Here is a 13312-nt window from a genome sequence, read left to right on the forward strand (position 1 = left end):
TCCCCCTGCGCAACTCCGCAAGTGGCCAATTTTTTGGGGGTGAGGCTTAGAATAATTTACTAGACCCATAGGACTCTCTGGCACAATAGCACGTTGAGGTTCCAACTGGGGCAGGTCTGGGCTCTGACTTGGGAGGATCTGGATGCAAGGAAATTTGGTAACATCCCTGTAGGATTTTCTACATTAAACAGTCTAGGCAATAATTCCTGATCAACTCTCAAGTTCTTGCAGCTGCCTGGTTTCTATTTTCCTTCTTAAACACCTCAATTGTTTTATGGGGATTTTGACAACTCACATTAGATTCTATAATCAAGACAAACTAGTTATTTAAACAAGGACCTTGCAGACAAATCCATACTCTGGAACTTTCATTTGCCATCTTCTTCCTCCACCCCTCCTGTTGATTATACATAATTTTTTCATTATAATATCTTCTCTCTGCCTTGTCACCTGCACAGCCCATTTAATCAGTTTTTGATATATCATTTGTCACCCTTGCTACCCCTAGTGTCCTCTCTGAAACATGCGTCATCATGCAGCAGCAATAATAAAGTAGTTTTTTTGGCTCCCCCCCATGACTATTATACAAACTGATCGCTTGCTGGTGGGATAACTAACTCATTGGGTGGTATTCAACTAAGTTTTACTCAGAGTAGACCCATTGTGGCTTGTGAAAGTGGTTTTTACCTGGCTCCAATATCAGCATAGAGTTTCTCCTTCTATCTCAGATCCACAGTAGCCCATCTGTGCAGACAGAAAAATGTCACTGTTGGGCCACAACCTTTTTGCCATTCACCTGACACTGTGTGGCCAAGTTCTCCTTGCAGCGCTGCAGGGTAGGAAGGTCCCATTCCCACACACACCCCTCTCTGGCAGTGCAAGATTGGTTTCTCCCATGGGGCAAGCTCATGTTGCAGCAACAGTTGTGTGTGTGAACTCCAGAGCCACATGCAAGAAATGCATGCCCTCTGCTACCCAGCCATTACCCGGACATGGATATCATAGACTCATAGAATTGTAGAGTTGGAAGGGGTTCATCTATTTCAACCCCTGAAATGCAGGAATTTCAACTAAAGCATCCATGGCAGTTGGCCAGTACCATGCTAGGACACAACAAGCATAGATATTTGTATAAATAGGGAATATGTCAATAAGAGCTAGGCGGAAAGTCAGAGAAAATCATATACAGCAGGGGGGACTAGCCTGTGGCTACCTGGTCCCAGCCAGCTCTTGCCTGGTTGCCAAGGATAATGGAGAGTCCAAGCATGCCTGGAGCACCACAAGTTATCTACCACCCCAATATACAGATATGAAATACTTGCTTGCTCACTAAGCAGCTTCAAACAGAGAACATCTGTTGATGTTCAACATCACTGTTCAAAGAAGATAATTTTGAAGATCAGATTTGATTCAGATGTAACTAGTTCAATAACTGGAGCAGCAGGTAGATTTAACATAACTTTGTACTGCATTTTAAAGCTTGGACCCCCACCCACCACCAAACTTAGAGCATCTAATATGTGTTCTAATTCATATACATTTATGCATGCAAAATAGGTCATTGTAACTTCAAAAGAACTTTTAAAATATTAGGATGGATTAAAAACTCTGGGTATGGGCTTTTGTTTTCTACCCTTCAGAACAGTAATCCCAGAAGGCAAATTTGGAGCACACTTATGAATGATTGGAAGGGGGGGAATAAGGAAAAGCCCCCATCCCCAAATCTATTGCAGAATGCCCTCCAACAGCTGTGGCTATTGAGATGCTTTTGCATCCTGTCGCCAAAATATAAAATCGTTTGCATAGTGAGATCAGAGACTAGACTTCAAAAGCTCAGCACTGCCAACTGATTCCTTGTGGGGGCCAGGTGACTCATGCAATTTGCATGCCATGCGTGATGGTAATGCAGACTGGATTTCTGGATAATGAGCTCACACAACACATTGTTCTGATTGTGCCAAGGGCATGTCCCACTGGAGCCTAGCCCTAACCACCAACACAAGGAAAATGTTGTTGTGAGCCTGAATGCCTGGTGCCACCAACTTTGTGGAGCCACCAACTTTGTGGAGCCAGATGAACCAGGATAGCAGAGCATGGTGAAATCAGGCATGTGCGAAGGTCCCAAGACTGGCAAAGGGGCCACCTCCACAGTGTCACCATGGCAATTTCACACTTGAGGTCCCTTGAGGATCACATGGATTACAAGTGTTGTCCAACATCTAGATATTGGGCTTTAGTTCTTCTACCAGGTGATCTAAGAATAAACTCCCTTGGCAGGCAGTATTAAAACAAGAGCTTCTCAGTTTCCTGCCCCAATGACCAAGGATTAAGCATAAAAACAAGAGCATTCTTTTCTTGTTGCAAAGATTTGTCGTAACAGCCATCAGAAAGCTCCAGGGCACTTGGCTATCAGAAGCTAGAGAAGACCCTGGGGAGTGGAATGCTGAACTGAACATCTCATTCCTCTTTGTGCTGTAGGGAGGGCATGTTTTTCCCCTCTACCACTAGACGCTAGTCCTGCCAATGTATTACAAAAGAAGTGAAGGCCTTTCCTCTTTCAACAATATGTTCATTCTACTGGATTCAAGTTTTTAACCTGATCCTTTTGAAAAGCAATGTGGGTGTACACATTGTCAGTTGGCCTTAGGGAGAAAAGATACATATTTCCTTTCAGGCAAGGAAGGACTCTTCTCTCTCTCCTTCATCCTGTAAGGAATTGCTATAAACTCAGCTTAGCATCCATGCAAGATTTAGGGCACAGGTAGGAAGCCCCAGGCTGGCTTCGTTTTCTGCAGGCCCTTAAACCCCAATCCTTCTATCTCAGCAGAGTTCCTTCTTTCCTGTTCCTTTCCCCTTAATTTTTCCTGCCTTCCTAAAGTGTTTCTCCCCTGCTCCCCCCCCCCCATGTACGTTCTGAATGGGCACTATTTTGGATTAAATAATATTTTCCCTCTGCCAATGCGGATTGGGGGGGGGGAGTGTGGGATATAAAACACAAGAGCAGTCAAGTACAACATTCCTAGAGTGAACATGTTTACACAGGGGGAGGAATGTTTGTCCCGCCAGCAAGTAAACTTCCTGTTTCCTTCTGGGCTGGGACAGACTTCCTCTGCATGTGACTAGAGGTGGGTGTGGCCTCACCTGTGCAGGTAATGACAAAAGAACAGGGCAGGGCAGCCATCTCTCTCTCTTTGACTACATGCATTGAAGAAGCAACATCTGCTTAACCAAAAATGTGCTCTTGGCTTCCAGCCAAGAGAGGTCAAAGGGACTGTCTTCTTATGAGATAGCTTAGAAAAGTAACATAACCTGGAAACTAAGTCTGCCTTCTGGGATCCTATTGTGAACAGAATGATGTGTGAGTAAACCTTTTTATACTTTTATAGAAGACTGTGTCGTATCTTTTATAAGGGATTAAGGGGGAAATACCAGAAGTTACTATAGAGGCTTTAGCGAGCCTGAGCAAATGCATCCGCTGCAAGTTTAAAAAGGGGAATGTTACTCTGCTAAATTGTGAACTTGTTAACACAAGTTGGAAAAGGATATAATCAGACAATATATCCTCTCCTGCATCCCTCTCCACAGGGAGAGCTTTCCCACCCTACCTACACTGTCTTTAAAATCAGAAACTACTTCCACTTGCTTTCCAGAACTCCAAAACAAACACCTCTATAGACTTACCTGAGGCAAACTCATCAAAATCCAGTGGATCCTTTTTTCTGATCTTAGGCAGCCATGGTGGAGATTGAAACCCTCTTTATCTGAATCAATCCAAACACTTTTGTCTCTGGCTTCTTCCATTGGCCCCGAGGGAATGCAGCTCTCAACAGGAAAAAGCCCCTCTCTCTTTTGTGCATCCAAAGTCACTCCTGCTATGTTGGAGAGGCTGTCAATCAATAGGGCCATATAAACATATATGGTGGGATTGCTCTAAGGTTTGGGGTTGATGGTTTTGCTGAGATTGCTTGATACTGAGTTGGATTGTCTTTTCAGTACTGGGTGAAGACCCCCCACCCCTGAAAGAAGTAGCTGTCAGAGCCTCTGAGAGAGATTAATACTCAGGGAGATTCATGTTTTAGTACTGAACTTCATCCTGTTTCAAACACTGACAATGCTACTGATTTACCATTTCATCTTGCGTATTGTTTTGCTATCATGGAATCATAAACTTGGAAGGGACCACGAGGGTCATCTAGTCCAACCCCTGCAATGCAGGATTCTTTTGCCCAATGTGGGTCTCAAACCCACTACCCTGAGATGGGTACCAACTGAGCTATCCTGGCTCACCAATTGTTTCATTTGGAGGCTGTAGAGCAGGCTGCTAAACCTCTTACACACCAACAGATATATTTGTGCAACTTCCACTTGCACATGAAAGTACAAATGCGCAGAAAAAGCTCCTGCATGTTTGAGGCAGCAGCGCTGGAGAATCGGCTAGATGGAAATGCCAAAAGAAACATTTAGGAGTGGAGATGGGTGAGGCATAACAATACACAGAAATAAAGGATCCATGTTGTCTCCAGCTCAACGCTATTAAGTCAGGCTCCAAACATGATGCGTATTGTGGAAGCAAACAGCATCCCATCCATTTCTTTTTTGCTGGCTGCTGTGTATTGTTAGAGTGATTAAAGGTGATCAGGAAAAAGAGTGGTAAGATACACAATGGAAGTGATGGAACCAACTTCCTAGTAATTCTCTGTAGTCTTTTTGTTGTTGTTGTTGTGTGTGTTTTTTTTGAAAACACAGACTCTCATTCCCATTCTGTGATTGTCATCTCTTACCATTACTGAAAACCCTGTTCTCATTACCCTGAGTTTTGAGAATTCATTTGGGTAAGGGTGTAGCTTTCATTGAGATGGACGATAGGACTATCAGAACATTCTTCCCCAAGTAAATAAAAAATCCTCTCCGTGGAGAAACTAGCATGGCAGAGTAATGCATTCTAGCATTTTATTCTGACCTTATTTCTGCAAGGAACTGATTTTTATGGAGGAGCACTCAGTGCTGGAAGACCCCAGCCTAAAGTCATACAGATCAATGTAGAGAGTTACCAGCCAGTGAAAATTACTCCTAAGCAAAGATTGCCACCTTCTGTTTACAAAAAAAAATCTTGGCACTTAAGGATGAGTGACTAAACAGGAATTGGGAACTGCTGGCCTGCCAGGGGTCTGAATTTGCCCCCTGAGCCCTTTCTTCCCCAGACATACTAGTCCTAATTCCCATGGAGGGGTTATCCCTGCCAAGAGTGCAGCTTGCAGTTGGCACCAAGTGCAAGACTGGGATGCACAAAGAGGAAGGCTGAGGAACATTCTTTTGAAGTTTGAATCACCTGTTGTCAGGTAGATGACTCTCAGCTACCTATCAAAAGTGACCCGGGGAGAGTATTGTTCTGATCCAGAAATCAGTCATGACATGAACACTCTTCTTGGCTTCACCTTCTTTTTCTTCTTGCCGTTTAATTGAATTGACTGTGGTGGTCAGCATGGATAAAAATCAATGATATGCTATAATGTTGTTTTAGTTAAATAAATTGTTTAAATTTTTATTAAGGAAATGATTATTTTTCTCCTTCCAATAAAGTGCAGCAGAAAAGTTGTCCAAATATAAACAGTTAACTTATTAAACCTCACAATAATTTCATAATTATCTGTCTATGTATTTCTAATAGTATAACCAAATCAGTAATTTTTGATATAACTGTATAAACTACTCTGAAAATTTATTATTGATTTTATTATTCCAAAAATGAAACCTTAATCTGGTTGTAAATATTAAGATTATACCAGCAAGAATGAGTCTTTATGTAAAAAAATGATTTAAATCAAATCTTACTGACTAGTGATTTAAATCGTGATTTAAATCAATTTGATTTAAATCAAATCCACCCTGGTGGTGGTCCATGTAATTTTGGCGATGTTACAATGCTACCTCTTCATGTTACAGAATCACATGGGTCATCATAACTAATCTGACCTTACAGCCATGTCAGCAAATTAGGGGACAAAGAAGAAACATGGCAATGCAAAGCTGGGAACAGAAGGCTGCTGAATGGTATCAAAGCAATGCAGGTAGTTTTGTACCTTGTACTACAGACATGCTGCTTTTAAAGTGGATTTTTGCAATAAAATAGTTGATGCAGCTGTGTTTTAAATTTAAAGTACAACTCACTCTCAGGCTGGCCAGCACCACTAGTAGAATGAAAGTCACCTAAAGCCACCTTTTAAAAATTGTGAACTTTAAACACAGAGCAAGCTGAGGACCAGCACCTAAATAAATGAGAGAAAACTGATGCTAATCAGAGAGATAATCATGAGACAAAACAGGAACTTAAAAGAACTCTCACTTTAGGTAAAGGTAAAGGTACCCCTGCCCGTACGGGCCAGTCTTGCCAGACTCTAGGGTTGTGCGCTCATCTCACTCTATAGGCCGGGAGCCAGCGCTGTCCGCAGACACTTCCGGGTCACGTGGCCAGTGTGACAAGCTGCATCTGGCGAGCCAGCGCAGCACACGGAACGCCGTTTACCTTCCCGCTGGTAAGCGGTCCCTATTTATCTACTTGCACCCGGGGGTGCTTTCGAACTGCTAGGTTGGCAGGCGCTGGGACCGAACGGCGGGAGCGCACCCCGCCGCGGGGATTCGAACTGCTGACCATGCGATCGGCAAGTCCTAGGCGCTGAGGTTTTACCCACAGTGCCACCCGCGTCCCTAGAGATAATCATGAGAGATAACTCAGAGAGATAATCATGAGACAAAACAGGAACTTAAAAGAACTCTCACTTTAACCTATCACAAAAACTGCATTATGATAAGGAAGCCTAGTTTAACAAGCCAAGCGTTCAACCAGAGGTTTTACCTCACTGGCCACCTGTAACCACAGAGGAGGTAGAGAATTTGATCACACAACTTATGCATTAATGAATGATTTCAAGTGACATAACAGCATTGTGAGCATTGGGGATTAGAGATTAGGCTGTATGTCTGAGTCCCTTCCAATTCAATTGCTGGACTAGTCAGGCCAGTGCCTTGGTAAAGGCCTAAGTATGGGTTGTTAAAGTAACAAAGGAAGTGTCTCTGTGCCAGAGAAGAAATGTGTGGACTCGCCTCCCGTAACTGGCTGGTAGTTAGAAGGACCAAAAGCCAGGTTTGAGGTGTGTGCCTGAAGCAGGTGTCAGGCTGGAACCTGTGAGGGACATCTTGGTTTCTGCTGGAATACAAGGTTGTGGCTATGGGAGAAGCAAGACCTTCTTGGGGTGTTAGGGCTGTGAGCTCTTCCATCATAGGCTATGTGCAAATAAACCACAGATCATAAAGACACCTGAATCGCCGCTGCCCCTCATTACAAGGAAACCAAACCCTGGGAAAGTGCCTGGGACCCCTGGAATCTTGCCTCTGTCAGAGATTGGGGTGGTTTGCAACAATAAATTGATTTTACCTAAAAGGAAAGGAAATTAAAAAGGAATGGAGATGAAGGACTTGCCACTTCTTTAAAGAAAAAGTTGTCACTTTGCTCAGGGAGTGCTGCACTTCTAATTACAGCCAGACACTGAAATTTGCATGTAGCTTGACAGAGAACAGAAATGTATTAGAAATTAAAGCAGCTTCCCATTTAATTTTAATTTGAGGAGCTTCCTCAGAACATACTCTATAGCTTTCCTCTTATTCCAGTATCTGTTTTGTTAGAGTAATTGAGAATTAAATAAAGACACTGCAAAGACAAAGATGTTGCAGAGCTGGAGAAACAATTACGAGCTTATCACACACACACATGGAAATTTACTACTATGAAAGCCATGAAGCACACATTGTTTTGCTCCCAGTGGAAAGCTTGTTGAGGAAAAATAGGAAGGGTAGAAGCACTTTGGCAAAAATAAGTTGCAGAAAACTGGAGCAGAGCAACGGCGGTCAAGTCTCCACATTGAGACTGCTTTGTCCACTGAAGAAGGCTTAAGGCTGGCATGTAAAGTCATGAAGGAGAAAAAGAGAGAGGTTAGAAAAGTCACAAAAGGTGGCAAAAAACTGAAAGATTTGAATTGCTATTTTGCTGAGTGCTAGTACCATACAGCAGAAGGCAGAATTTATGCTTGGTGAAGTTTTCTTGAATATCCACACGAGTGCTTTAACGAGTAATTGCTATTTACTATTCTGAAACTCAGTCTATAGAGCTGGTAGCTTTCAGATTCCAAGATGTCTGATGCACCAATCATCCACCTTTTCCAGACTGTTGGAATCAATATGCTAGAATATTCTGAAATCTGGTGCCATTTCAAAGCACTACCATGGAGACACAGTGTAAGAATGAGATGTTTCCTTCCAGACTGACACCCATTGCTTGGCTAATTGAACCTTGAAGGCAACTCTGAAATTAGAATTTCTTCCTTGTGAACGGGCTTTCCTTTGCTGATCAGCTAAATGTATTTCTTAATTTCAAGTTCATACATGGATGGTCACACCTCATACCTAAATCCAGAAAAACTGAGAAATGCAGAGGGTGTTAAATGTCACCTGGGTCAAAGTGCTCTTGAGAATCATCTTTCCTCATAAGGTGTGGGGGAGCAAAAGCATTAAAAAGACAAGCAATTTTCATTCATTCCGTTACACATGTTCAAAACAAGAGTACCAGTAACTGATCTAACCCGTGTCCCAGTCTGGAAGCTATGAACCCTGCACTAAGTATCACTGTTGGGTGATGAGGAACAAGTGAGTATTCAAATGAGATCTAATTGCTGCTGTCCCTCTCTCATACCTGCTACATTATCATTACTGCATCATGCACAGGGGAATAGTGGTTAGTGTACTGGACCAGGATGAATCATGTTCAAATCCCCACTCAGCCATGAAGCTGGATAACCTTGGGCCAATCACAGACTCTCAGTCTAACTTGTCTTACAGGGTTGTTTTGAGGGCAAAATGGGAAGAGAACCCTGTACACCACCTCTTGGGCTCCTTGGAGGAAGGGGAGGATATAAATGTAACAAAATAAATAAATGATAGCACTCTTTCAGTTGGAAAGACTACCATAGCGTTCTCTGTCCTTGGTTAATCTTTCACTTCTTCCAACTCTTTGGAGTGGCAGCCAGAGATTATTCTGTGTTGCTATGTCTAGAGAGATTGAAAAAGCAGTGGGTTGACAACTGGAGGTGCCACCCTCCAAGCGACTGATGGCAACAACAGAAGGGAGTAGTGGCACAGTGATGCGATCACATTTTGCGAGGCTGCAATAGTCCAGTCAAGATGGCTATGGCAGTACCATCAACATAGCACCCTAGATTCCACTCCCAGATATTTTTTATCAGAATTATAAAAACTGATGCCTTCATTTTTTAAAAAAGTTCACATGGTTGAAGAGAAAAAACTGAATCAGCTATTTGTAGGCAACAATTTTTAGAATGTGATTTACATGGAAATAATGGCTTCATGTATGTGACAAATACCAAAGAAATGCTGGAAGACATGTTGAACTTCTGTAACGTCATGTGGAGTTATTTATTCCACCGGAACTCCTCCTCTAGCCCCAGAAAGCCAGGTCAATATTGTAATGTGAAGGTGGCCTTCTCCTCCTCCGAGTAAGGGTGGGTGGATGGCGTGGAAAACACATGTAGAAAACACTCTTCTGCTGTGACTGAGAAAAAGCCCATTTATTTTTAAATGAAAGTTGGGGTTCTCTGGATTCCATTTAAAACCAGGCCTGGCGAGGAAATGAGATTTCAGTACAGCATGCTGTCCACATGTTGCCATGCGCTCTTCACTAGAACTGCAATCCAGCTAAAGAAACTGGAAATAAAATTGGTAATCATGTGTTTTGGTCAATTACTTTTCCATTTCTTAAGCAAGAAGCATATTTTTCTTTTTTTCAGGGAATACACACATGGCTTGGTGTGATTTATTCCATCCAATGTGAGAGAAAAGGTGAATGCTTCTTTTCATGTTTGCCATCTGCAGTGTGTGTGTGTGTGTGTGTGTGTGTATGTGTATGTGTCGGTGCTTACATGAAAAAGATTGTTTGGAAAAATCTGCTACCCAATTAACTGAAATCACCCTTTAAAATTTTTGTTTCTGATTACGCCAACTATTTAATTAATTCAACTATAAAACAATGTAGCCCTATTTTTTAGGGGTGTGAAGTATTCCGAAATGCCACACCCCCCCCACCCTCCACAAATACCAAACAAGCCTTCACTTTTTGGCTGACAAATTAACAATAAGGAACATTTGAAATCACAGTTTATTTCCCCATTCTCTTCACTTGTACAATTAAGTGTATGCATGGTTATTAAAAAATAAGGCTACCATAGCCTGTCCCCAAAATATATTACAACATTCAAAATGCTTGGCTTCTACAAGTGACACAAATGGGGGGGGGGGGTTTAGTGGCAGGGAGGGGTTGAACAAACTGGACCATATGTGGACAGGCTTTGTGGCCTTTCACCTCCAGTTAAAGAATTTCAATATAATTCAGATCAGAAGGGACAGAAAGTCATCACTGATAGTTTGGTGGCCTGTCAAGGAGATAATGGTGCCAACTCTGCTCCCAAGCAACACATGCCCACTTCACTGATGGCACCCTGACTTAGCTGGCAGTCCAGAGAAGTGGCCATGCAGCAGGTGGGCTTGGAGACTGAGCCGCTTGCGTGGACTTAGAAGTGGTCCCCTCACATCAGGATTGAGGAATTAATGTTTGTTAAACAGACTGCTCCGGTAGGCTTCAGCGTTTGGAAAAGTAAACCTGCCCGAACTCATAAATCATTTCAAAAACAAAAGCAAGTAAACCAATTTTTACTTGATGGCCTCAAATTAGAAAGACACATGTCAGGATAACAGATGTTTCCCCGCTTTGTGGGAATGGGGAGTGGGGGAGAAGAGAAAAAAGGACAGACGTGGTGATCCAGAAGGTCAGTCCTTGAAAAAAATCCTGGTACAAGGGCAAACCTGCCTCCATGTCTATCATCAGAGGGCCATCTGCTTCCATGTGTGGCTCAATGAACTTTTGACTATTCATTTTTCCGCATCCACTTTTATTTAAAATAATCCACGTCTCCCTCCCCCATCATAAAAATTAGACAAGCAATAGAACCAGCAGCAGCAAAGTCTGTGGAGTTAATGTTGGTGGTACTGAATTCCCAGGTGCTTCCCAGATTCCCACAGTGTCCTAAGAGTGTCCCATACGTGAAAACAAAAGCCCCAAAATGTGATCACTCTGAGAAGGAAGAGCAGGTTAGCTTCGGTTTTGTGCCCCACTGAGAATCCCCGATGAAAGCAGGATCAAGTATTCAAAGCCTTGAGAGAGAACATCTTTCATACTAGCTCCAGTACCTGGTTAAAAGAAAAGTAGAAAACAATTAATAAGGGAAAAGCAGACACCATTTTATTTCCTTATTCACAAACAACCTTCTAGCTTAGGGACATATTTGAGGTGGTGCAGGCAACCATATTTGTTGCTTACATGGCTGCATGCATTAAGTGGGAGGCAGGAAGAAAATCAATTTTTATTAACAAGACACAGATAACATGGATGAACAGAGGTAGGGGAACTTCTCTTTCCCCTAGCCTAGCTCCCGATACTACAAGTGAGCTAGGCTAGAAGAAAAAGAGTCTGAAGCAATGAAGTGAGGTCTGTTGGCTCATTTCCTTGTTTCATGAAAAGACTGCACATGAATCCCCATCCTGTTTTATTGAGGAATAGAAAAGGTGGCTCCTTGTCTAATGTGGCCCTTGAAAGTGGTCTGGTCCAGGGGTCTCCAAGCTTTCCTTGCCTTGGGCCGGTGTCTCCAGCGACAATTGTGCAGCGGGCCATAGGGCAGGGGAGCACACGCCCATATGCGTGCACACACACACTATTTCCGGCGCACTTCTGGGTCGGAGGAGCACCGGAAACAGCTTGTGCGCATGTGCACGGGCCTCCTCTGACCTGGATGTGCACCGGAAATAGCGTTTGGCGCACACGTTGCACATGCGCAAATGCTATTTCTGGTACACATCCGGGTCAGAGGAGGCCCGTGCACATGCGCACAAGCTATTTCCAGTGCTTCTCCGACCTGGAAGTGGGTCCCTGCGCCGCACCGGTATGAGTGGGTGGCGGGAGTCGCTGCATGCCAGCCCCCGGGCCATAGGCTGGTGATCCCTGGTCTAGTCCCTTCCATTCTCATGTCATTTAGTACTGCAATCCATGAAGGTATTGCTTAAGGAACCTTTGGCACAAGGTAGAGAGTGTTTCTAAGTACAAAATGCACATAGGGTAGAATGTTACGATCTCAGTCTTTCAAAGGTTCCCTTTAAAGAATGTTAGAAATGACAGGTGGGTAAGCTCACAACCAATTCTCCCACCAATATCTGTACTGACTTCAGGCTTAATATAATTACTACAAACCAGCAAGTTGAAGGTGGATAACCATCTCCCAGTACAGATTTGCACAGCAAATATGTGACAGCCTTGTGGACTATAAAGGGAGAAACTCAAAGAAGAATCATTTAAATGGTGCTTAATAACAAGAAAATGGGAGCACTTAAAGCAACCCCATTCAAGGTTGTTTTCAAGCTCTGAGCTTCTTTTCCAAAGCTACTTTCGGGATTTGTAGCTGGCCAGAAGAAAGGCAGATTATCAGCAGGAAAATACCCTAGCTTTTAGCTCAATTTCCTTTTAGTGTTATAATTTACCTAGCTAACCAGCTCAATTATTCAAATTATCTAGATGCACTGTAACAGAGATGGAGTCAGCTTCTGAATTTTTGTTTCCAATTTAAATGAAAGAGGAAAGACAAGAGATCGAACAAGTCCAGAAAGGGCACAAGAGTGCTCACCAAGGCAATGGGATGCCAAGGTTCAAAGTACTGCTGCTGAGTGAGATCATCATTTTCTTAGATGGACTGGGAGTATCTAGCACATTTCCAGAACTCTAAGCTCCAGAGTTCTTAGCTGTGTTGGTGCAGCATTCTTCATGTGCAACTTGCACAGAGACCATAAAAAAATGGAACAATCTTCTCATGTTTCATTGCCTTCCAAAGAGGCCCTGAATGGCCTTCTGGACACTGTTACACTCCTCACCTTTTCATTATTTGGGCATATTTGATCTCCAAGCTCGCTCTATTCCCACACCCCTAGCCTACAGCAGATGCAAATAAATCACTTCACATTATAAACACTTGGGAGTAAGGAAGAACTCCAGGAATGGGCTTTTCCAATTTTCAGTTACCTTGTGGCTACTAATTGAGTGGCACAGACTAACTTACCTTAATTGTACCCTGACTGTTAGCAGCAATCAGCACATTGGACTCCTGGAAAACAAGAAAAGTCATCAGGGTTATGCTGCAGGCACTAG

At 43.0% G+C, this 13312-nt stretch overlaps 1 protein-coding gene across 4 annotated transcripts in view; it reads right to left on the reverse strand.

The window, feature by feature from the left end:
• Nucleotides 1-10204: 10204 nt before the first annotated feature.
• Nucleotides 10205-13312, reverse strand: part of COP1 (COP1 E3 ubiquitin ligase) — a 105495-nt gene continuing 102387 nt past the window's right edge. For all 4 annotated transcript variants that reach the window (XM_053391247.1, XM_053391244.1, XM_053391243.1 and 1 more), the window contains 2 exons: nucleotides 13224-13268; nucleotides 10205-11310 (listed from right to left, as the gene is read on the reverse strand). In XM_053391247.1, the coding sequence (XP_053247222.1) occupies nucleotides 11293-11310; nucleotides 13224-13268 (63 nt within the window). In that variant the 3' untranslated portion in view covers nucleotides 10205-11292. The remainder of the gene's footprint in view (nucleotides 11311-13223; nucleotides 13269-13312) is intronic.

This window comes from Podarcis raffonei, chromosome 6 (assembly GCF_027172205.1).
Source record: "Podarcis raffonei isolate rPodRaf1 chromosome 6, rPodRaf1.pri, whole genome shotgun sequence".
Lineage (NCBI taxonomy): Eukaryota > Metazoa > Chordata > Lepidosauria > Squamata > Lacertidae > Podarcis > Podarcis raffonei.